The sequence below is a fragment of the Dendrobates tinctorius genome, unplaced genomic scaffold (genome assembly GCF_039654945.1).
Source record: "Dendrobates tinctorius isolate UK_male_01 unplaced genomic scaffold, ASM3965494v1 ptg000196l, whole genome shotgun sequence".
Lineage (NCBI taxonomy): Eukaryota > Metazoa > Chordata > Amphibia > Anura > Dendrobatidae > Dendrobates > Dendrobates tinctorius.
This window is the reverse complement of record NW_027361863.1, coordinates 9,617,098-9,642,846: the sequence shown is the minus strand read 5'-3', so window position 1 is coordinate 9,642,846 and position 25,749 is coordinate 9,617,098. Positions and strand designations below refer to the sequence as shown.

Below are 25,749 nucleotides of genomic sequence, written 5' to 3'. Positions count from 1 at the left end.
ATCTCACATTGGGTCTTTCCAGACGACACAAAAAAATACAAGAAAGGGAAGCAAGAATAGACCTACCACACATAGGAAGGAGCGGAACCTCCGTACGTTGTAACCATTCCTGATTCTACTTATGAAGTCGACGTTACATTTATAGCCAAAATTTACAAACGGGACACATTTTCTTGAGAACAGAAAATATTTGCCCAATTAGGGGCCTCCTGTAGATCTTTGAGCCAAGACTTATTGTAAAGGATGCAATACAATACTTAAATGGTTATTTTTCAGATTCATAGATTAGTATACTTATGGATAGCCCTCGAAAAAGGCAAGCACTTTTCCAGTTTACTGCATGTAAAAATTTGCAACTGTTCTCGAGATATTAACACTTTTCTTTTGTTTACAGCTCGTTGCCTTGGGAGACCGACCACCGCTGCTGTCTAGCTTGTAAGCGCTGTTCTGAAACTGGTTGGTTTACCAATCAAAGCACTGTACGTTTTGCAGTGATTGAGTCTGGTTCTGAAGCTCAGAGTCCTCTATTCATCTGAATGGAAAGGAGCTGCAGGACCAGGCACATTCACTACATAATATACAGTGGGGAAAAATGTATTTAGTCAGTCAGCAATAGTGCAAGTTCCACCACTTAAAAAGATGAGAGGCGTCTGTAATTTACATCATAGGTAGACCTCAACTATGGGAGACAAACTGAGAAAAAAAAATCCAGAAAATCACATTGTCTGTTTTTTTTTCATTTTATTTGTATATTATGGTGGAAAATAAGTATTTGGTCAGAAACAAGCAATCAAGATTTCTGGCTCTCACAGACCTGTAACTTCTTCTTTAAGAGTCTCCTCTTTCCTCCACTCATTACCTGTAGTAATGGCACCTGTTTAAACTTGTTATCAGTATAAAAAGACACCTGTGCACACCCTCAAACAGTCTGACTCCAAACTCCACTATGGTGAAGACCAAAGAGCTGTCAAAGGACACCAGAAACAAAATTGTAGCCCTGCACCAGGCTGGGAAGACTGAATCTGCAATAGCCAACCAGCTTGGAGTGAAGAAATCAACTGTGGGAGCAATAATTAGAAAATGGAAGACATACAAGACCACTGATAATCTCCCTCGATCTGGTGCTCCACGCAAAATCCCACCCCGTGGGGTCAGAATGATCACAAGAACGGTGAGCAAAAATCCCAGAACCACGCGGGGGGACCTAGTGAATGAACTGCAGAGAGCTGGGACCAATGTAACAAGGCCTACCATAAGTAACACACTACGCCACCATGGACTCAGATCCTGCAGTGCCAGACGTGTCCCACTGCTTAAGCCTGTACATGTCCGGGCCCGTCTGAAGTTTGCTAGAGAGCATTTGGATGATCCAGAGGAGTTTTGGGAGAATGTCCTATGGTCTGATGAAACCAAACTGGAACTGTTTGGTAGAAACACAACTTGTCGTGTTTGGAGGAAAAAGAATACTGAGTTGCATCCATCAAACACCATACCTACTGTAAAGCATGGTGGTGGAAACATCATGCTTTGGGGCTGTTTCTCTGCAAAGGGGCCAGGACGACTGATCCGGGTACATGAAAGAATGAATGGGGCCATGTATCGTGAGATTTTGAGTGCAAACCTCCTTCCATCAGCAAGGGCATTGAAGATGAAACGTGGCTGGGTCTTTCAACATGACAATGATCCAAAGCACACCGCCAGGGCAACGAAGGAGTGGCTTCGTAAGAAGCATTTCAAGGTCCGGGAGTGGCCTAGCCAGTCTCCAGATCTCAACCCTATAGAAAACCTTTGGAGGGAGTTGAAAGTCCGTGTTGCCAAGCGAAAAGCCAAAAACATCACTGCTCTAGAGGAGATCTGCATGGAGGAATGGGCCAACATACCAACAACAGTGTGTGGCAACCTTGTGAAGACTTACAGAAAACGTTTGACCTCTGTCATTGCCAACAAAGGATATATCACAAAGTATTGAGATGAAATTTTGTTTCTGACCAAATACTTATTTTCCACCATAATATGCAAATAAAATGAAAAAAAAACAGACAATGTGATTTTCTGGATTTTTTTTTCTCAGTTTGTCTCCCATAGTTGAGGTCTACCTATGATGTAAATTACAGACGCCTCTCATCTTTTTAAGTGGTGGAACTTGCACTATTGCTGACTGACTAAATACTTTTTTTCCCCACTGTACAGAGCGGTGACTGGTAAACCATGGATGGGACACGGCAAATGCCAGAACACCACAGACACAGAATGGGGTCAGACCCGCTAATTATAAGCTATTAGACAGGAAAGAGCCCATATAGAGCCCTTTTCTGCTTGTGTCCCCCAGTGCACACATGTATAAGATATACACCCACAGCTCCGGAACCATCTCATCACATCATCACTCACAAATGGCGCCATCATAGGAGGAAGTGAGATTAAAAAAAAGACAATCGTTAGGAAATTCACCAATATAAATCTCCATGAAAGGTTCATCTGAATGAGACAAAACACCATAATAAGGGCGGTGAAGGACAAAAGCTGATCGCTCATCCTCACTATAAGGCTTGCAGATAATTCCTGCATAATCACGCGTCTCCGCAGCATGGCTCCTTATTAAGGTGGATTAGGAAACGGTAAGAAAGACACAAAGAGATCCCCAAGACTGAACTGTAACTCCTAGTTATTCCAATAACATAGCAACAGTCCCGGCACCGGATTACAGGTGATACGTCGGCGCATCATAATACCCCAATGATAGGTGCGGGCAGGCCGAGGAAGGAGTGGAAAGAGGGGTCTCCTGCACTGATGACACATTGTCTACTCTTTGTACCTGGTATCCTCATTTTATACCCATTAATCATTCTTTCCAGCTCAGAATAATGTCGGTAACAGAGTAAAAGAGAAAACTTTAATGATGCAATTTCCAATATTAACTCCATATCGCCATTTACTCCTGTTACAAAATCAGCCCAGAATAATGTAATGTACCCACCACCATTCTAGATCCTTCACCGGTAAATATCACAAAACTATAGTGACCAGAAAACACTACATGGCGAAGAGCACGTGGACCACCCTCAGAATGGCCCTGCAGAGGAAATACCCCATGACCCTCATTATAAAAAAATGCATAAAACCAAGCACCATGCAATCTCCACAACGGATCAGTGACTCCACCATAATCACATCCATTTCTGCAAGTCATCCTGTGTGCACAATGTCAGACGGCAGCTGAGAAAGCCAATTGAAATAAGTTCTCTGGTCCGACATGTTATTAGCCGACCTGCCAATTTGGGCATCACTGAAGCCAAATGAACACTTCCTACCCTGAAATACAATGTATAGCTTGGTAAATAAGGGCCCGAGTGGGAATAATCTAAAGAGTAACTCATTTTTTTTCTCTTAATTTAATTATTTATCAGCCTTTGCAAAGGATAGATAGATAGATAGATAGATAGATAGATAGATAGATAGATAGATAGATAGATAGATAGATAGATAGATAGATAGAAAATCCATCCATCCATATCATTATTTTGCTGTTTTAACTGCCTGGTTCAAGCCCCCTAAGAATCTGCTTTCTACACCAGATCAGCAAAAAAATCCATTATTTAAAACAATGTGTACAAGATTTTCTCTGTCTGAGAACCAAGGATAAAGGCTCATACAGGCAAAATCCTGTACTCCATTGTAAGTTCTCGCTCAGCAGCAGTTGAAAGCAGATTCTTATGTAGCCTGAACTGGGCAGATAAAACAGCACCGCGCCATAATGTTTGGAAGAGAAGGAGAAAAATTTTGAAAGTAAGTATGGTATATTCCAAACGTTCATTATTTGTCAAAGGTTGATCAATAAATAAATGAAAGAATTAGTTACTTACTCTTCAATGTGGATTTTCTGTATTTCATCAAAAGACTAATACTACAATGTCATGGGTGTGAAGCCCAGCAGTGGAAATGCAGAAACACAGAGGTAGATGCAGAGATCCAAGTGCATATCAATGGCCGTGGATTGGAATGAAGGGCAACACTTCTGTATAAGATTATTACTGAGGAGTCCACATACTTTTTGGCGATGTTATAACATGATGAAGATACTAATACTATCAGGGCTTGTATATCGTAACATATTAGAAATCACCAGCATTTTATCAGTTTATGATGCTTTTTTTCTTTTGTATTTTTTCAAAATTGGTGCCTCCATTCCCCAAAAAATACTGACAGATGAAAAAAATCATATAAAGAAAACAGAATGTTGGCACTTTTTATAGATGTAATGTACAATGATGTAATGGAGGTACTCACAGCCTGGAGAGTGCCTGGTTGTTCTGGAATAGGAGCTCAGGCAGCGTGTGCAGCTGGTTTCGGTTAAGGCGCCTGAAAGTAAAAGGAGGGAAGCAAAAAACAAGGATATCAGATGCAATTCTATACCCTACAGTCAGTTTACTTACAATATGGCTGCACTAATTCCAGGACCACAATGTAACTGTCACCTGAATATCACAAAGCCGCCCGGAGCACAGCGAAATCCCTGCAGGCAGCGCCATCATATCCACAGGCGGCCCGGTATATATTACAGACACCTGTACTGACTGGTATATATCACAGGAGGGGCAATCCTCAGTGACGGCGGCGGGGCCAGAAATGCTGGAGAAAGGCTCCGTCACTGCGAGCCAAAAACGTTACTCTACACAAGGGGCAAAATAAGTCAGTGACAGTGATGACTCACAAGGATTTGCTGCAGTGATGACTCTTTCTATAACATGAGGACATTTAAGTGAATATCTGGAGTTTTACACCCACTAATCCTGATACTGGAGATCATGACACTTGACTATCTATCTATCTAGCCCATATCTATCTATCTATTAGCTATCTATCTATCCTCTATCATCTATCTTTTATCTATTATCTATGTATCATCTATTATCTATCCATTTATCATTTATCTATTATCTATCTATCATTTATCTATCTATTATCTATGTGTCTATGTATCATATATTATCTCTCTATTATCTATCTATGTATAATCTAACTATTATTTATATATCTATCATCCATCTATCCCATATATACAGTTGTGGCCAAAAGTATTGACACCCCTGCAATTCTGTCAGATAATACTGTTTCCTCCTGAAAATGATTGCAAACACAAATTCTTTGGTATTATTATCTTCATTTAATTTGTCTTAAATGAAAAAACACAAAAAGAATTGTCCTAAAGCCAAATTGGATATAATTCCACACCAAACATAAAAAAGAGGGTGGACAAAAGTATTGGCACTGTTCGAAAAATCATGTGATGCTTCTCTAATTTGTGTAATTAACAGCACCTGTAACTTACCTGTGGCACCTAACAGGTGTTGGCAATAACTAAATCACACATACAGCCAGTTGACATGGATTAAAGTTGACTCAACCTCTGTCCTGTGTCCTTGTGTGTACCACATTGAGCATGGAGAAAAGAAAGAAGACCAAAGAACTGTCTGAGGACTTGAGAAACCAAATTGTGAGGAAGCATGAGCAATCTCAAGGCTACAAGTCCATCTCCAAAGACCAAAATGTTCCTGTGCCTACTGTGCGCAGTGTCATCAAGAAGTTTAAAGCCCATGGCACTGTGGCTAACCTCCCTAGATGTGGACGGAAAAGAAAAATTGACAAGAGATTTCAACGCAAGATTGTGCGGATGTTGGATAAAGAACCTCGACTAACATCCAAACAAGTTCAAGCTGCCCTGCAGTCCGAGGGTACAACAGTGTCAACCCGTACTATCCGTCAGCGTCTGAATGAAAATGGACACTATGGTAGGAGACCCAGGAAGACCCCACTTCATACCCCGAGACATAAAAAAGCCAGGCTGGAGTTTGCCAAAACTTACCTGAATAAGCCTAAAATATGTTGGAAGAATGTTCTCTGGTCAGATGAGACAAAAGTAGCGCTTTTTGGTCAAAGGCATCAACATAGAGTTTACAGGAGAAAAAAAGAGGCATCCAAAGAAAAGAACACGGTCCCTACAGTCAAACATGGCGGAGGTTACCTGATGTTTTGGGGTTGCTTTGCTGCCTCTGGCACTGGACTGCTTGACCGTGTGCATGGCATTATGAAGTCTGAAGACTACCAACAAATTTTGCAGCATAATGTAGGGCCCAATGTGAGAAAGCTGGGTCTCCCTCAGAGGTCATGGGTCTTCCAGCAGGACAATGACCCAAAACACACTTCAAAAAGCACTAGAAAATGGTTTGAGAGAAAGCACTGGAGACTTCTAAGGTGGCCAGCAATGAGTCCAGACCTGAATCCCATAGAACACCTGTGGAGAGATCTAAAAATGGCAGTTTGGAGAAGGCACCCTTCAAATATCAGGGACCTGGAGCAGTTTGCCAAAGAAGAATGGTCTAAAATTCCAGCAGAGCATTGTAAGAAACTCATTGATGGTTACCGGAAGCGGTTGGTCGCAGTTATTTTGGCTAAAGATTGTGTAACCAAGTATTAGGCTGAGGGTGCCAATACTTTTGTCTGGCCCATTTTTGGAGTTTTGTGTGAAATGATCAATGTTTTGCTTTTTGCTTCATTCTCTTTTGTGTTTTTTCATTTAAGACAAATTAAATGAAGATAATAATACCAAAGAATTTATGTTTACAATCATTTTCAGGAAGAAACTGAGTATTATCTGACAAAATTGCAGGGGTGTCAATACTTTTGGCCACAACTGTATAATCTATTATTTATTATCTATCTATTAATCCAGCTATCTATCTATCAGTATGTCTGTGTCTCTCATGTCCCGCTCTTGTATCCCAGACCTTTCTCCCACACTTCCCTCCTATTCGGACAGTGCGGCTCATGTTCTGTGACTAATACATTTGCAGGAATGACTTGTGACGTCCACGTGTCCGTGATGTGATCTGGCAGCACAGCAGCATCTTGCAGACAGACGCGCCATCTCCATCAGGATGACAGAGAACCTTCTGTAAATTCTGTTGTTACATTACTAACATGAAAAGAGCTTTGTGTGGGGGAAATCAATGTGGCAAATGCTGAATGCAGAAAATGTAACAGGGATAGCACAGATTTTGTGAAACTACAACTCCCAACACCAGTAGGTACAATATGTCAGAATATGCTTAGCGTTGTAGTTGCACAAGAGCTGGAGTGCCGCGGCTCAGTAGTGACCCCATACACCTGAGATAAGACTCTGGAGGTGTCCTCCCCAGTCAGCCATGGTGCACAGCGCCCGCTTTTCTCATACCCGTGTCAGTATTATCAGGTCCCATGGGATGGACGGTGTAATAACATGAGATGTGCAGAACGGCAGCGTCTGCCGGTAACGCAGTGACATAATAAGCAGTGAAGATAATTGTGTACGAGCACTCACAGCCTCTCCAGCTCCTTCATGTCGTCAAAAGCTCCGCGCTCCACGCTGCTAATCTGATTCTCCATCAGCTGCCTGCGAAACAAAACACAAGAACCTGGAATGAATTCCTGCTACCAGAACACATATTATACATCGTACTTCTTCCCGGACAAGTTGTGGTCACCTACGTGTAAATGTGAGCAGGTACAAGCCATACATAGACTATGCTTAGAAAAATGAGGTTTCCATCTATAAATGTGCTACTTGTTGTGGCTGGTGGTCACACACAGGAGCAGGAGAGGCTGTGAGTGGTCATCAATAAATGTCACCTTGTCATGGTTGGTGGGCTCTCATGAATTGTCAAATTTTTTTTTTTTTTAAGTATAGTCTACATGGCAGCAATGCAGATCACAATTCATATATTCAGTGCTTGCATATATCCTGGCACCCACAGTGGCTGCTGCATTTTTTTTTGTATGTTACAGGACAGTAACCCCAAGAGCTGACGATCACATAACATTGACTTCAGTTGATGTGAAGTCAATGTTGCATATAATCAATCCTGTAATTTGCTAGCTTATGCGTGCTGGAAATGTGCACAAAATTTCAGCCTAATTTTTGGCGCACCGTGTAAAATTTCAGGGCACATCTCTTTCATGTCAATTTACCCTTATTTCTTATTGCGACCATTCCCCTCATCAGTGCAGAAAGCATCAAAAACACAAACATTTTTTTTTCCGGCACCACATCACGTTACGGTTAATATCGCTTTTGCTGCAATTATTCTGTGCGTTGTATTAAATACAACAAGTTTGTATCACTTTTCGTCTCAACCGGTGAAATTTCTATTTTGCTAGTCAAAAAAGGGTATGGTCTAGCGTTTCAAATAATTTTAGGTAAAAAAAAAAAGAAGTTGCAAACTCGTTCCAGGAGTCGTAAAAATGTAAGTACAGTTCTAGACTGAATTATTTTAACGATGCGCCAAATTTAGGAAATGTCACGCAACATTTTGTAAAATTGATGGAAAATCAGATTGTACTTTGCACTTATCTCCAAACTCCAAAAAATAACTTGAAAAGTTCCCCTGATAACACAAGACTTACATAGACCATATCTATATATATATACCGTCTGCATGGAGCGGATACAGTGCAGTGGTGCGACTTTGGAATAGGAAGCTATAGGTATTCTATATGGTGCGTGAAAAAGCTCCATATTTCGTAGATACTTCCATATTTTGGCATCTGATGGAACATGCCTGACGGCCCAATTATAAGACTTGGGGTCTTGTATAGAGGACAGAACACACGTCTGGTGCAGAACAACATCGGGCATGAGTGCTGCCAACCTGGAGAACAAGTGGCAACACGTCACCAATCGGAACATTTCTGCTCTTCCTTTATTTTTACTTTTCAAGACTGATATTGGAGGCATAAGGTGGTCCGGTAAAGCCACATAAAAGCCTTATTACAGGACCCTTATAGACCTTTTTCCTTTACATGTTGAGTCGTACAGAGACTTTCCAGGTGTATGAGCCTTCCTGCATCTTTAGAGATGTTCCATTTCCAGGACGGATCGTTCCCTCCGCTTTTGGCTGATGTTTTCTACATGAGTCCGGTGGTCTCTCGTTAATATTATCTCCCGCAGATCAGAGCAGGATTGTGTTATAGATGTAAATGAGCGCGCGATGTGTCCTCCAGGGTGTAACATTGTATCCCATAACAGGAAGCCACGTAACCTCTGCTACCGGGAGCGTGACCCAATGGACCTATAAGTGCAGGGGACGCTGAAAGTAATACCCCCGCCGCCCTCCAGAGAACCAACGTGCGGTTCTCTTACACCATTTTCGAGAACTTTCCTGCTTTCTCCTAATTGCTGGACGATTATATCACGTAACAAGACATAATTGCGCCATATTTCGACACGCGGGGGTCTTCTGTGAGCATCATGTTACTATACATCCATTGCAAAAAGACCTGGGTCCGCACACGACAGAGCAGCGTACGTCCTCCTACATCACCCACATTTCAAGAAAAGCGCCATTTAAGGAGTGGCGAGGATTCGGCTTCTATATTCGTAGTGTGCGGTAACGCAGGAGGAATGGACGCTGGAGGGGAGGAAATATTACAATGGTGGCAAGTGTCAGATGTCTTGAACAGGGAGGTGCATAGTTTGCATTAAGCCGTCTGGTATTTCCCCCCCGGAGATCAGTATTAGTAGCGGCACCATAGGACGATCAGACAATGCAGTCTCCTAACGAAAAGATGCGAATATTCTCATATTTAGTCAGCCGCGCACTACTAACGCCATAAATGGGAGCTGCGGTGTCCGGTATGTGGTCGCATAGTCAATAACAGGCTGGTGATGACGTGGGCATGGAGGAGACGGGGGTATTTCCTTATGCCTTAGTCATCATCGAGGTCCGACCTATGAGACCTCCACCGATCCAGAGAATGAAGACCCCCCCTACAGCTGATTTTAGCGCTACGGCACAAGTGTATCCTGCACAGATCCATTCCAGCGACGGGGGCCACACTGCCGGTCTATGCACAGGTGGGTGGCCATGACGCCACCGTGCAGGGAAAACCTAGAGACAAAGCCCTAAAGCTACGGAACATTAAGACGACGTCAGCTTTCCTCATTTCATTTTTCCACGGACCAAGTGAAACTCGGACCGAACTCTGAGGACACTCGGATGAAAAAGACTTATGAAATTCGGACCATTTTTGCGCATGAGAAAAATCATTGATGGCCTCAGTAGGGATCGGTGGGAACCTCAGAGGTCGGACCCTCGTCAACAATTAAATAACGGCATAGGAATTCAGTATTGTGTAACATCTAAGGCTGGTTTTACACTTACCGTATTTTTGAGGGCCGATTTTGCGGCCTCAAGCCGTTTTTGCGGCCGTGAAAAAAGATCGAGCTTGCTCGATCTTTTTCACTACGTACGGACACGGCCCCCATTGTAACTCAATGGGGCCGCAAAAACAAATGGAAGTTTGTTTTGCAGCGCACCTTCACTTCCGGTTTTGCGGAACGCCGTTTTTTTTTCCCAATACTATTTCCATCTGCAAACGATCTGCAAACATTTTTTGCACAAAAAAATACGGTGATACGGCCTGTAAAAACGGGCTGCAATAACGGAGCGCAAAAAATGCGGTAAGTGTAAAACCAGCCTAAGGCTCTGCTCACAATCGGGATCTGATTGTAAAGGATCCTCTTGCAAAAAAAAGTTCTAAAAAAAACAAGAAACAAAAGTGTTTGTTTCTAAAGAGATCTTTTACTAACTGAAGCACTGTTTTCTGTTTGCTTCTATTTTTGCATTTTTTGTAACAGATCCGTTCAGTCTCTAGGCATGCGTAATAATTAAGAATGGATCTGTCAAGTGGATTACATAATGATCTGTTAAGATCCATTTACCGTAGACTTTAATTTAGAAAAATAAACTTAAGACTCCGTTTAAAAAAAAAAAAAAAAAAAGACTGTGAAAAATCAGATATTTGATGGAAAGGGAGCACAAAGCTGAAATTTAGGAAAAAGACGACATTCCAATAAATGGGTCCTGTAAGTGACTGGGATTTTTTTCTTTCCGTTTTTATGGTCTAAAACGAATCATAAAAATAAAATGCAAACGAACACGTGAACTCGCACTAACAAGTAACCAGCCGTCTGTACGTCCGATGTGGCTGCGGAGGGAAATCAGAGACAGTGACTGTACGCGTCACATCCGACACAACGATAAGAGCAGAATCTTACAAGACTCGCAGCTGCTTGAGGCCAGAGAAGTCGTTCTTCGTCACACGGGTGATGTTGTTCCCATTCAGTTCTCTGCAGAAAAAAAGAAACACAATAAATACACGAGAGTAATCATCTCCCTCCACATTTATAGCCATAACCGAGGATTCCTGCACAAACACTGGACCATAATGTAACCAGGAAGAGGTGATGAAGGATGAGGTGGGAGTAAAACTGCACCCCCCAGCAGCGATGATAATAATAATAATAATAATTTTTTTATTTATATAGCGCCAACATATTCCGCAGCACTTTACAATTAAGCGGGGACATGTACAGACAATAAATTCAATACAAGTTAAGACAATTCAAACAATGACATTAGGAGTGAGGTCCCTGCTCGCAAGCTTACAATCTACAAGGAAATGGGGGGACACAGTAGGTGAGAAATGCTTGTTAATTCAGGTCTGGCAATTATAATAGGGATTTTCATATAAAGCTGCATGATCCGGTCATCAGCCTGTGTGTTTAAGTGCAATAGACAAGTATCAAGTGCAGTTATGTGCATGAAGGGTGTGGAGACAGATGAATAGTAGGGTGCAGATTCAGAATAATATTTGGAAGGAGGGAACAGGGCAAAGTTAGCTTGCCGAGTAGTTGATGTGATAGGCTTCTTTGAAGAGATGGGTTTTCAAAGCGCGCTTGAATAGGTCAGGGCTAGGTATCAGTCTGATCGTCTGGGGAAGTGCATTCCAGAGAGCTGGAGCAGCACGAGAGAAGTCTTGGAGACGGAGGTGCGAGGTTCGGATTACGGGGGATGTTAGTCTTAGGTCATTTGTAGAACGGAGGGCACGTGTAGGGCGATAGACAGAGATGAGAGAGGAGATATAAGGCGGTGCAGAACAGTGGAGAGCTTTATGGGTGAGAGAGATGAGTTTATACTGGACCCTGTAGCGAATAGGTAGCCAGTGTAATGACTGGCATAAGATGGAGGCATCGGTGAAGCGGCTGGACAGAAATATGACCCTGGCTGCCGCATTCAAGATGGATTGGAGAGGAGAAAGTTTGGTAAGAGGGAGACCGATCAGAAGAGAGTTGCAGTAGTCCAGACGAGAATGAATAAGAGCGACAGTAAGAGTCTTAGCAGTTTCAAAGGTGAGAAAAGGTCGGATTCTGGAGATGTTTTTAAGATGCAGGTGACAAGAGCGACTGAGTGGATGGAAGCCCCCATTATTTACACAGGCACTTTACTTTTTGTAACCAATTCATTTATAGCAGAAACTACAGAGGCTCATTTGTGTCCATAGTATTGCAAAATAGTGAGTGCAGCTCTGGAGTATAATACAGGATGTAACTCAGGATCAGTAATGTAATGTATGTACACAGTGACTGCACCAGCAGAATAGTGAGTGCAGCTCTGGAGTATAATACAGTGTGTAACTCAGGATCAGTAATGTAATGTATGTACACAGTGACTGCACCAGCAGAATAGTGAGTGCAGCTCTGGGGTATAATACAGGATGTAACTCAGGATCAGTAATGTAATGTATGTACACAGTGACTGCACCAGCAGAATAGTGAGTGCAGCTCTGGAGTATAATACAGGATGTAACTCAGGATCAGTAATGTAATGTATGTATACAGTGAGTGCACCAGCAGAATAGTGAGTGCAGCTCTGGAGTATAATACAGGATGTAACTCAGGATCAGTAATGTAATGTATGTACACAGTGAGTGCACCAGCAGAATAGTGAGTGCAGCTCTGGAGTATAATACAGGATGTAACTCAGGATCAGTAATGTAATGTATGTACACAGTAAGTGCACCAGCAGAATAGTGAGTGCAGCTCTGGAGTATAATACAGGATGTAACTCAGGATCAGTAATGTAATGTATGTACACAGTGAGTGCACCAGCAGAATAGTGAGTGCAGCTCTGGAGTATAATACAGGATGTAACTCAGGATCAGTAATGTAATGTATGTACACAGTGACTGCACCAGCAGAATAGTGAGTGCAGCTCTGGAGTATAATACAGGATGTAACTCAGGATCAGTAATGTAATGTATGTACACAGTGACTGCACCAGCAGAATAGTGAGTGCAGCTCTGGAGTATAATACAGTGTGTAACTCAGGATCAGTAATGTAATGTATGTACACAGTGACTGCACCAGCAGAATAGTGAGTACAGCTCTGGAGTATAATAGAGGATGTAACTCAGGATCAGTAATGTAATGTATGTACACAGTGACTGCACCAGCAGAATAGTGAGTGCAGCTCTGGAGTATAATACAGGATGTAACTCAGGATCAGAACAGGATCAGTAATGTAATGTATGTACACAGTGAGTGCACCAGCAGAATAGTGAGTGCAGCTCTGGAGTATAATACAGGATGTAACTCAGGATCAGTAATGTAATGTATGTATACAGTGAGTGCACCAGCAGAATAGTGAGTGCAGCTCTGGAGTATAATACAGGATGTAACTCAGGATCAGTAATGTAATGTATGTACACAGTGAGTGCACCAGCAGAATAGTGAGTGCAGCTCTGGAGTATAATACAGGATGTAACTCAGGATCAGTAATGTAATGTATGTACACAGTAAGTGCACCAGCAGAATAGTGAGTGCAGCTCTGGAGTATAATACAGGATGTAACTCAGGATCAGTACAGGATCAGTAATATAATGTATGTACACAGTGAGTGCACCAGCAGAATAGTGAGTGCAGCTCTGGAGTATAATACAGCATGTAACTGGGGATGTTAGTAATGTACTGTATGTACAAAGCTGCTGTATTTTTCATGTTGAAATATGAGTAAACCCTTAAACACTGGCAATCTTATAAAACAGCGAACACCATGTTGCATCGTTTGCAGCTGGTGAATCATATTTTTGGATATCTGGAGGAGACGTCCCACGTTCCCAGTGAAATCCCATATACGCAGCACTTTTAGGTCGGGTTTCAGAGGTGAAAGGTCAGACGCAGCAGACGATGAGAGACAATTATAAGGGACAACTAATTCATACATCCCAATTATTGCAATATTGAATAACATTTATCTTGTGGGACTTCAACGTTCTCATTACTAAGCTGCAAAAAATCCATCATTATGATGATTTATGGGGCAGTAAAGACAAAAAGCAAGTGATATTGTGTGTAAAGTGCTCGAGAACTGACACCATTATCTGGGTTCAAACCAAGAACTTCGCCTTTTTCTTTTGTCAACTGATATAACAAAACGTTTGTATCCAAATCTACAGCTATTTCCAAAGAGTGAACATGACTAAGGACTCGGCTTTCTTTCCTGCATCCACCACTGTAATTCCGAGACCTGGATTTATCATGGCTCTATTAGATCGATGAGTTGTATAGAGCTCCGTTAGTTCATGCATAGATTTCTATGGACTTTTGTGGGGCACTATGGGGAAGTTCTTGACCAGAAAGAGGGGCTTCCAATTATTTAGGCGATCCCTTCTTGAAAAAAGGGAAACAGGCTCAGAACCCACCTTGGTTTCGCCCAGGGGAACAGCAGAAAAAGGTTTTTTAGGGAGCCACCCTAAAGAAATCAAAACACATTAAATAAAAGTGGTCCGAAACTATGTTTTCTGGAAGATCGAACCACCATTTAAAGTGTTTGGTTGGGGGCAGGGTAGTTGCTACAGTAGGTGCAGGGGTTGAAATTGCACCTGAGCCGAGCCACGGAGTCTGGGGGGGGGGGAATGCCTTTAGCCTATATGAAAAGAACAAAACTATTAAAGACTTGCAATAATTGGGGGTCCTGTTGGAGCTTTTGCACTTGAGTCCTCGAGCTTCAAGTTATGCCACTGTTTGAGGGTCTCCCGACTGTCCCCGAAACGGTTTATGTCACGAGATGTAAGGGTGGAGCAAATAGGGTTCAGTTGTCCGATCCTTTTTGTTATCTCATAAATAACATGGGAGCTCAATCTTCTTGTGTTATTGGGGAATCAGGAGAAACATTGTGTGTCAGACTAAGCATGGAGAACAGAAAGAGGAGAAGAGAACTGTCTGAGGACTTGAGAACCAAAATTGTTGAACAATCTCAACATTACAAGTTCATCTCCTGAGATCTTGATGTTCCTTTGTCAAAGGAGGGCAACATAAATCAAGAAGTTTACAACCCTTGGCACTGTAGCTAATCTACATGGACGTGGATGACATAGAAAAATTGATGAAAGGTTGCAATGCAGAATAATCCGAATGTTGGATAAGTAGCCCCAATCAAGCTCCAAACAAAATCAAGCAGCTCATGGTGCATCAGCGTAAACTATCTATCCACATTTGAAATAAACAAAATGCTATGGCAGGAGACCCAGGATGACACCACTGCTGACACAGACACAAAAAAGCTAGACTGCAGTTTGCCAAAATGAATGCGAGTAAGCCAAAATCCTTCTGGGACAGCTTTTTGTGGACACATGAGAAGATAGGAGCTTTTTGGTAAAGCACATCATTTTACTGTTTACCGAAAACAGAACAAGGCCAACAAAGAAAAGAACACAGTACCTACAGTCAAATATGGTGGCGGGTCACAGAAGTTTTGGGGTTGTTTTGTAGCCTCTGGCACTGGGTACCTTGACTGTGTGCATGAAATCTGAAGTTCACCAAAGGATTTTGGGTGCCAATGTAGTACACAGATCATTTAGGTTTTTTTTGTCTGAAATGATGTCCAATTTGCCTTTTTTTCCTCATTTGTTTTGTGTTGTTCCAATACACGAAAAGGAAATAAACATGTGTATAACAAAACAAGTGTAATTGTAATAATTTTCTGGGAAAAATACTTCATTTTCTGGAACAATTTAACTCTTTCGGCCATGACTGTATGGCCTATTCTTACATCTATATAACATTTTTTTACACCCTCAAGTAAAAAAATAATTAAGACCCGCTCTTAGTCACTATGTAATCTTTGTAATAAATCTTATAAAAACGGATGCTATCCGGATGGTGTCAGCCTAACATCTTTTTTTTTTTAATTAATTGTTTTTTTTAATGGGAATCCGTCAGCAGGTTTTTGCTACCTCATCTGAGAGCACCATGATGTAAGGAAAGAAACCCTGATTCCATGTGTCAATTTACTGGGTGCAGGAATTAAGACACACACATCAGAGTTTTCTCGCTGTACATCTAGCTCAGAAGTCAACCCCGCTCACACCACAGCTTTCTATCTACAGTACATTGTATATTGACAGTAAGTTGCTAATTAGTGCTGGTTGGACCAGGAGGCACGGGGAAGCTAGTCCGGCAGTGATAGAAAGAGTGTATCTCCTGCTGATAAAACATTTATTGTATTGAAACAACAGCACACAGACTGATAAGTGAAACATTGCTGAAATCAGGGTCTCTGCCTCTACCTCATGCTGCCCTCAGATTACATAGCAAAACCTGCTGTCATATACCCTTTAAAGCACTAATTAAATTCTAATGATCGAGTGTCATATGAGAGATGAAAAAAAAACTAGTGCATGCTGCATTTTATTTTTCACAGTAACTCTAAGTATAGCTTTATCTTGCAGCATAGATATACTTCTGAAGTGAGAACCCTGTAGCAGAGGTGTAAGGATGGCGTCACAGAGGGTGCGTAAAATCAGCTGCAGGGTACAGGAGGGGACGCCACATGTCCTGTTGAGCAGAGGAAGGTAAGGAGAATAGTTTATGTTTTTAAATGTATTGGAAATGAGTGGCAGAACAGACATTATACCAGGAAGGGGCCCAGGATGGGGGACATTGTTATAGGATGAGGTACATCATACCAGGAAAACGGACATTATTACAGGAAGGGGCCAGGATGGGGGACAATATTACAGTAAGGGGTCCAGGACAGGGAGAAATCATACCAGGAAGGGGCCCATGATGGGGGACATTACACCAGGATGGGGGACATTGTTACAGGAAGGGGTCAGGATGGGGGACAATATTACAGTAAGGGGTCCAGGACAGGGTGAAATCATACCAGTAAGGGGTCCATGATGGGGGACATTATGCCAGGATGGGGACATTGTTACAGGAAGGGGTCAGGATATGCAACATTATTACAGTAAGGGGTCCAGGACAGGGGAAATCATACCAGGAATAGGCACATGATGGGAGACATTATATTAGGATGGGGCCATTGTTACAAGAAGGGGTCAGGATGTGCAATATTATTACAGTAAGGGGCCCAGGAGAGGGGAAATCATAGCAGGAAGGGACCCATGATGGGGACATTATACCAGGATGGGGGACATTGTTATAGGAAGGGGTCAGGATGGATGACATTATTACAGTAAGGGTTCAGAACAGGAGAAATCATACCAGGAAGGGGTCCATGATGGGGGACATTATGCCAGGATGGGGACATTGCTACAGGAAGGGGTCAAGATATGCAACATTATTACAGTAAGGGGGTCCAGGACAGGGGGAATCATACCAGGAAGGGGCCCATGACGGGGGACATTATGCCAGGATGGGGGACATTGTTACAGGAAGGGGTCAGGATATGCAACATTATTACAGTAAGGGGTCCAGGACAGGAGAAATCATACCAGGAAGGGGTCCATGATGGGGGACATTATGCCAGGATGGGGGACATTGTTACAGGAAGGGGTCAGGATGTGCAATATTATTACAGTAAGGGGCCCAGGAGAGGGGAAATCATAGCAGGAAGGTGCCCATGATGGGAGACATTATATTAGGATGGGGCCATTGTTACAGGAAGGGGTCAGGATATGCAACATTACTACAGTAAGGGGTCCAGGACAGGAGAAATCATAGCAGGAAGGGGCCCATGATGGGGGACATTATGCCAAGATGGGGGACATTGTTACAGGAAGGGGTCAGGATGTGCAATATTATTACAGTAAGGGGCCCAGCAGAGGGGAAATCATAGCAGGAAGGGGCCCATGATGGGGTACATTATTACTGGAAGGGGCTTAGGATGGGGGACATTATACCAAGAATTGCTTCATGATGGGGGACATTATACTAGGAAGAGGCCCAGGACAGGGGACATTATAATAGGAAAGGGCACAGGATAGGGGACATTAAACCAGGAAGGGGCATAGGATGAGGGATATTATTACAGGATGGCGTGCATGACGGGAGAGATTACTACAGAAAAGGGCCAGAATGAGGGACATTATTACAAGAAGGGGCTAGGATGGGGGACATTATTACAGGAGGGTCCCTGGATGGGGAATTCAGTACATGAAGGGTGAACACGTGTGTCTTTATAGGATCTAGAATGCTACAAGAGCCCATACATCTGACCAACATGGAGGTGGAGGCCCAGGTCCGAATTCTTCATTGGGGCACGTGGGACTCTGGTTACGGCGCTGCCCTGTAGCACAGTCTATATACGATATTGCAGGAGTAGCATGGTTTCATAGACGTGTTCTGTGACAGTGTGGGATCATACGACTCAGAAGTTGTGAGTAGCCGTTATAGGTTTGCATCCATGAGCCATAAGATACTATTCTGATGAATACGGTGCAAGCAATAGAGAATTCGCCGAGCGAGGGGATATAAATGACTGAGACTATATATAGGGGGTAAATAGGCATACATCCTCACAGCTTCTCTGCTCCTAATATTGAAGCAGCTGCATATATAATCCAGATGTCCGGACCGCTCTCCTTCCTTACAGATCAGGACACAGGATACACAGCCCTAACAAACCCATCTGATTTATGTAAACTCACGCTCGCTCGTACGTGGATAAGTGCCACGTGCTTCCACGTCAAAATGGAGTGCTGAAATAACGACTCATGACCTGGATTAAGGCGTCTCCAAATCACTTATCTCCCTTCTTAAAAAAAAAAAAAAAACACAAGGGAAAGTTTGAGGAGAAAGTCCTACAAACTCAGTAGCTTTAATAAACCACAAATACAATAAACATTTCCAGAATATAAACAGAGAAAAAGAAGAGAGTAAAAGAGATTTAGGAGAGTAATCCAGAAACGAACCCGCTGTGCAGCCACGGGGGCTTAAAATCTAATATTATAGTCCGGAATGTCTGGAATAAAGCAGGAACCGAGCCCAAAATCATGGGCAGCATGAACGTCGCTGAAATCTGCCGCAGCCCGCAGAAATCATTCTGCATAAATGACATGGATAGCTATAGCCGAGGATTCCGGCCTGAAACTCACAAGCCAACTTTTACGAAGACCGGCATATCTCACACCGAACTCAAGAGAGATTCATGACTTTCACCAAACCTATTACACGTTGGACCTCACAGACGGTCAGAGAGATTTTATTGGCTTGCACTAGTGTACAATTGAATTCCAGAGTAAATTTTGCCACTTTTTTTAAGTTAAGAAAAAAAAAAAAAAAACTTTTTAAAATTTGCACCTTGTGCCAAAAACTGAGGTAAAACATTGTAAAACTGTGGCCTCAACTCCCCCCACCTTTGACGTTAGATGAAAAGATATCTCCAAATAGATCAATTTAAGGAATTGTCCAGTTCTTGGCAATGTGGCCCTCCTAAAGATAGCTATGTACAGTAGATGGATAGAGGTGAAACCTGCTGACTTGTGACAGATTCGATGACTTTGGGAGCTGCTGATTGCCCTTCATCGGCAGATATCGGGGTAAATAGGAATCAGGCAATTCTACTGTCCATTTTTTCTGGCTTTGGTGTATTATACCCCAGAGCTGCACTCACTGTTCTGCTGGTGCAGTCACTGTGTACATACATTACATTACTGATCCTGTTACATCCTGTATTATACTCCAGAGCTGCACTCACTATTCTGCTGGTGCAGTCACTGTGTACATACACTACCGTTCAAAAGTTTAGGGTCACTTAGAAATTTCCTTATTTTTGAAAGAAAAACACAGTTTTTCCAATGAAGCCAACATGATTCAGAAATACATTCTATACATTGTTAATGTGGTAAATGACTATTCTAGCCACAAACGTCTGGTTTGTAATGCAATATCTTCAGAGGTGTATAGAGGCCCATTTCCAACAACCATCACTCCAGTGTTCTTATGTTACTTTGTGTTTGCTAACTGTGTAAGAAGGCTAATGGATGGTTAGAATACCCGTGAAAACCCTTGTGCAAGTATGTTAGCACAGCTGAAAACAGTTTGGCTGATTAGAGAAGCTATAAGGCCGGTTTCACATTCGCGCTTTTGAGCGCAGCGACGGCCTGCGCACGGCCGCCGCTAAGCCCCGCCCCCTGCCCCGCCTCCACCAGTATCTCCGCCTCCGGGCGCATGACGTTGCATGCGTCATGCGTCCCCTTTCATCACAGAGGGCGCAGGCCGTGCGCAGTCTGCGCACAGTCTGCGTTTGGCGGCGCATGCGTCCTTTTGACGGTGCGCCGAGCACAACCAAAATGCAACAGGTTGCGTTTGGCGCTGCTCGGCGCACCGTCAAAAGGACGCATGCGCTGCCAAACGCAGACTGTGCGCAGACTGCGCACGGCCTGCGCCCTCTGTGATGAAGATAGGGGACGCATGACGCATGCAACGTCATGCGCCCGGAGGCGGAGATACTGGTGGAGGCGGGGCAGGGGGCGGGGCTTAGCGGCGGCCGTGCGCAGGCCGTCGCTGCGCTCAAAAGCGCGAATGTGAAACCGGCCTAAACCTGACCTTCCTTTGAACTAGTTGAGAATATGGAGCATTACACTTGTTGGTTCCATTAAACTATCAAAATGGCCAGAGAAAAGAATGTTCATGTGAAACTTGACAGTCTATTCTTGTTCTTAGAAATGAAGGCTATTCCATGCGAGAAATTGCCAAGAAACTGAAGATTTCCTACAAGGGTGTGTACTACTCCCTTAAGAGGAGAGCACAAACAGGCTTTAACCAGAGTAGAAAGAGAAGTGTGAGGCCCCGCTGCCCAACTGAGCAACAAGACCAGTACATTAGAGTCTGTAGTTTGAGAAATCAACGTTTCACAGGTCCTCAACTGGCAGCTTCATTAAATAGTACACACAAAACGCCAGTGTCAACGTCTACAGTGAAGAGGCGACTCCGGGATGCTGGCCTTCAGAGCAGAGTGGCAAAGAAAAAGTCATATCTGAGACTGGCTGATAAAAGGAAAAGATTAATATGGGCAAAAGAACACAGACATTGGACAGAGGAATACTGGAAAAAAGTGTTATGGACAAACGAATCACACAGAAGAACATTTGTGAGATGCAGAACAACTGAAAAGATGCTGAAGAGTGCCTGACGCCATCTGTCAAGCATGGTGGAGGTAATGTGATGGTCTGGGGTTGCTTTGGTGCTGGTAAAGTGGGAGATTTGTACACGATAAAAAGGGATTTTGAATAAGGAAGGCTATCACTCCATTTTGCAACGCCATGCCATACCCTGTGGAAAGCGCTAGATTGGAGCCAATTTCATCCTACAACAGGACAATGACCCAAAGCACACCTCCAAATTTTGCAAGAGCTATTTAGGGAAGAAGCAGACAGCTGGTATTCTATCTGTAATGGAGCGGCCAGCGCAGTCACCAGTGAGCATTCTTTGACGAAAACAAAGTTTGAAGGAGAAAATTATTATTTCAAATAAAAATCTTTTTTGGAGCCTTGTCAATGTCTGGACTAGTTTTTAAATTCATTTGGAAACTCATTTGATTAATAAAAGTATGAGTTTTCATGGAAAACACAAAATTGTCTGGGTGACCCCAAACTTTTGAACGGTAGTGTACATTACTGATCCTGAGTTACATCCTGTATTATACTCCAGAGCTGCACTCACTATTCTGCTGGTGCAGTCACTGTGAACATACATTACTGATCCTGAGTTACATCCTGTATTATACCCCAGAGCTGCACTCACAATTCTGCTGGTGCAGTCACTGTGTACATACACTACATTACTGATCCTGAGTTACATCCTGTATTATTCTCCAGAGCTGCACTCACTATTTTGCTGGCGCAGTCACTGTGTACATACATTACTGATCCTGAGTTACATCCTGTATTATACCCCAGAGCTGCACTCACTATTCTGCTGGTGCAGTCACTGTGTACATACACTACATTACTGATCCTGAGTTACATCCTGTATTATTCTCCAGAGCTGCACTCACTATTCTGCTGGCGCAGTCACTGTGTACATACATTACTGATCCTGAGTTACATCCTGTATTATACTCCAGAGCTGCACTCACTATTCTGCAGGTGCAGTCACTGTGTATATACATTACATTACTGATCCTGAGTTACATCCTGTATTATACTCCAGAGCTGCACTCACTATTCTGCTGGTGCAGTCACTGTGTACATACATTACTGATCCTGAGTTACATCCTGTATTATACCCCAGAGCTGCACTCACTATTCTGCTGGTGCACTCACTGTGTACATACACTACATTACTGATCCTGAGTTACATCCTGTATTATTCTCCAGAGCTGCACTCACTATTTTGCTGGCGCAGTCACTGTGTACATACATTACTGATCCTGAGTTACATCCTGTATTATACCCCAGAGCTGCACTCACTATTCTGCTGGTGCAGTCACTGTGTACATACACTACATTACTGATCCTGAGTTACATCCTGTATTATTCTCCAGAGCTGCACTCACTATTCTGCTGGCGCAGTCACTGTGTACATACATTACTGATCCTGAGTTACATCCTGTATTATACTCCAGAGCTGCACTCACTATTCTGCTGGTGCAGTCACTGTGTACATACATTACTGATCCTGAGTTACATCCTGTATTATACTCCAGAGCTGCACTCACTATTCTGCTGGAGGAGTCACTGTGTACATACATTACATTACTGATCCTGAGTTACATCCTGTATTATACTCCAGAGCTGCACTCACTATTCTGCTGGTACAGTCACTGTGCACATACATTACATTACTGATCCTGAGTTACATCCTGTATTATACCCCAGAGCTGCACTCACTATTCTGCTGGTGCAGTCACTGTGTACATACATTACATTACTGATCCTGAGTTACATCCTGTATTATACCCCAGAGCTGCACTCACTATTCTGCTGGTGCAGTCACTGTGTACATACATTACATTACTGATCCTGAGTAACATCCTGTATTATACTCCAGAGCTGCACTCACTATTCTGCTGGTTAAAACAGGAAAAAGTTAGGTTGCTACTTCTCAGACACACTTATCAGCTTAGCTTATCTTCTACAATGCATTGGGCCAGTTAGTTTCTCCCACATCATACTCTTCTAGAGAACTGACCCTGCAAGGACTGCTGGGAGATTTCAGCCCTGCCCATTGACCGATCCCTTTGAGGCAATGCAGGGTTATAGAGGATTACCCTTACTTTCCCATAAGTCTGCCGGTCAGCAGCGGCTCACAGGTCTCGGGTACATGTAATATCACCGTCTCCTCTCCATGAATACTCCTCATTCTCGAGGACGGTTGCACAATATGATCTGTAAATGACATGCTGGCACTTTTATAGGGGAGACTAAAACGCAGCCCCATGTAAATGCGATGCGTTCCATAATGCCACGTGGCGCAGAGGACCCTCATAGATCAGAGCCGACCTCGGGAGAGATTTCCAGGTTTATGAGACTACCCATCGGGCCGTTTCCTTTACGCCTCAACCACAATAAATTGAATTAGCCGCGTGCCCGGGAATGTAAATCTCAATCACACGCGATTAACCCATTCGCTGCCGACATCTCGGCGCGCCTGCACCGTCTACGAGTGGTCCCGGACCCTCCGGGCTACAAAGGCTCCACACAAGAGGCAATCCCTCCATACAGTACAATCAACCACCACCACCACGTCTGTTTTTCTTATGTCTCAGACCAAAATTAGTGAAGGAAGCTCCAATTTCCGCACCAATAATGTGAACCGTTCCATTACCACCGTTCATACTGATGGAGTTCCTTGCGGAATGAAGTTATATTCCTGCTCAAAGCTAATATGAAACCGGCCAGATTCCCAAGTGACGGAGAAATGGGGAAAAACGAAAACATGGTAGACTCAGGGTAAATGGACTTTTAGGAGCCAAATCAGAAAATTGATAAGACGTGTGCCAAATTTCAATTTAGTGTGCGTGCACACTGGGTAAATACGCAGCAGATTCCTGGACGGAAAATCAGCGTCTTACAACAGCAGCGCTGGGTATGAAGGTTTCGGAAATCTCAAGCGATCAGCAACGCAAATTGATGGGTGTTGCTGAGTCGATTTATGTTGCTGGTGTCATTCGGACTACTGGTTGAGCTCACCATTTCTGCACATTTTCTTATGTATATATACCCTTAAAAGTTATCATCTATCAAAAGGTCAGGTTCCAACTGATGGGACCCCCCCCCACCGATCACAAAAACATGGCCCTGAAATTCCCAGTTGCAATGGCGCTGGACCATGTCCTCGTCTTTTTCCATCAGTTCCAAAGAGAATGAATGGGAAGATGGTGCTCTACATACAGGGGCATTTCAGAGAACCGTTCCCAGATGCTGGGCTTCCACTGATTCCAACGTTATCAGAAGAAAAATATTTGCAAATGCCATCAGTTTTCTGTGATCAGTAACCCTGCAAATCTCCTACTTCCCGCAGCATCTCTTCCGAATAGTAGCCCCCACAATATCAGAGCAGAGCAATGAAGGCAGGATATCAGGGGCTACTAATCAAAAGAGATTCCTGCAGGAAAGAAAATGTTCGCAGGGATCTGGTCTGTTGGCCATGGACTACCGACATGGCAGCTGCACCAGGGCCGTGCAAACCTTTTTCATCAACTTTAGTTTATCACCCAGCCTTTGAATAAGTGAAAACTTTTAATGATGGCTGACACCGTTTTTTTGGTACGTTTATGAATAGGCCACGTAACCATCGCAAGGATTGCGCCTTTTCACATGTCTTTTTTTCATCCTCCCCAGAAACAAAAAAAAAAAAAAAAAAAATGGAGAAAGTCCTACTATGATCCATGTTAGATATATGGAGAAAACAAACGACCAAAAAATCTCACGGAAAAATATAATACAAAATATAATTTATTAAACAATCGACAAAACCAGGACATGTGAAAAACACAGTGACATGGGAGATCCAAGTCTGCTTGTGCATGCAGAAAAAACCATGGGACACACATATAGCGGGAGGGGGATAAATATAAATCACATACAGTGGGGCAAAAAAGTATTTAGTCAGTCAGCAATAGTGCAAGTTCCACCACTTAAAAAGATGAGAGGCGTCTGTAATTTACATCATAGGTAGACCTCAACTATGGGAGACAAACTGAGAAAAAAAAATCCAGAAAATCACATTGTCTGTTTTTTTTTCATTTTATTTGCATATTATGGTGGAAAATAAGTATTTGGTCAGAAACAAGCAATCAAGATTTCTGGCTCTCACAGACCTGTAACTTCTTCTTTAAGAGTCTCCTCTTTCCTCCACTCATTACCTGTAGTAATGGCACCTGTTTAAACTTGTTATCAGTATAAAAAGACACCTGTGCACACCCTCAAACAGTCTGACTCCAAACTCCACTATGGTGAAGACCAAAGAGCTGTCAAAGGACACCAGAAACAAAATTGTAGCCCTGCACCAGGCTGGGAAGACTGAATCTGCAATAGCCAACCAGCTTGGAGTGAAGAAATCAACTGTGGGAGCAATAATTAGAAAATGGAAGACATACAAGACCACTGATAATCTCCCTCGATCTGGTGCTCCACGCAAAATCCCACCCCGTGGGGTCAGAATGATCACAAGAACGGTGAGCA

The 25,749-nt window shown here is 43.1% G+C and overlaps 1 protein-coding gene across 1 annotated transcript in view; it reads right to left on the bottom strand.

Moving 5' to 3' along the window:
• SLIT1 (slit guidance ligand 1) overlaps positions 1-25,749 on the bottom strand; it is a 424,914-nt gene that overhangs the window by 354,569 nt on the left and 44,596 nt on the right. Inside the window, exons 2-4 of the mRNA XM_073552870.1 lie at positions 11,093-11,164; positions 7,358-7,429; positions 4,288-4,359 (exon numbers count right to left, since the gene is read on the bottom strand). Coding sequence (XP_073408971.1) covers positions 4,288-4,359; positions 7,358-7,429; positions 11,093-11,164 — 216 coding nt within the window. The remainder of the gene's footprint in view (positions 1-4,287; positions 4,360-7,357; positions 7,430-11,092; positions 11,165-25,749) is intronic.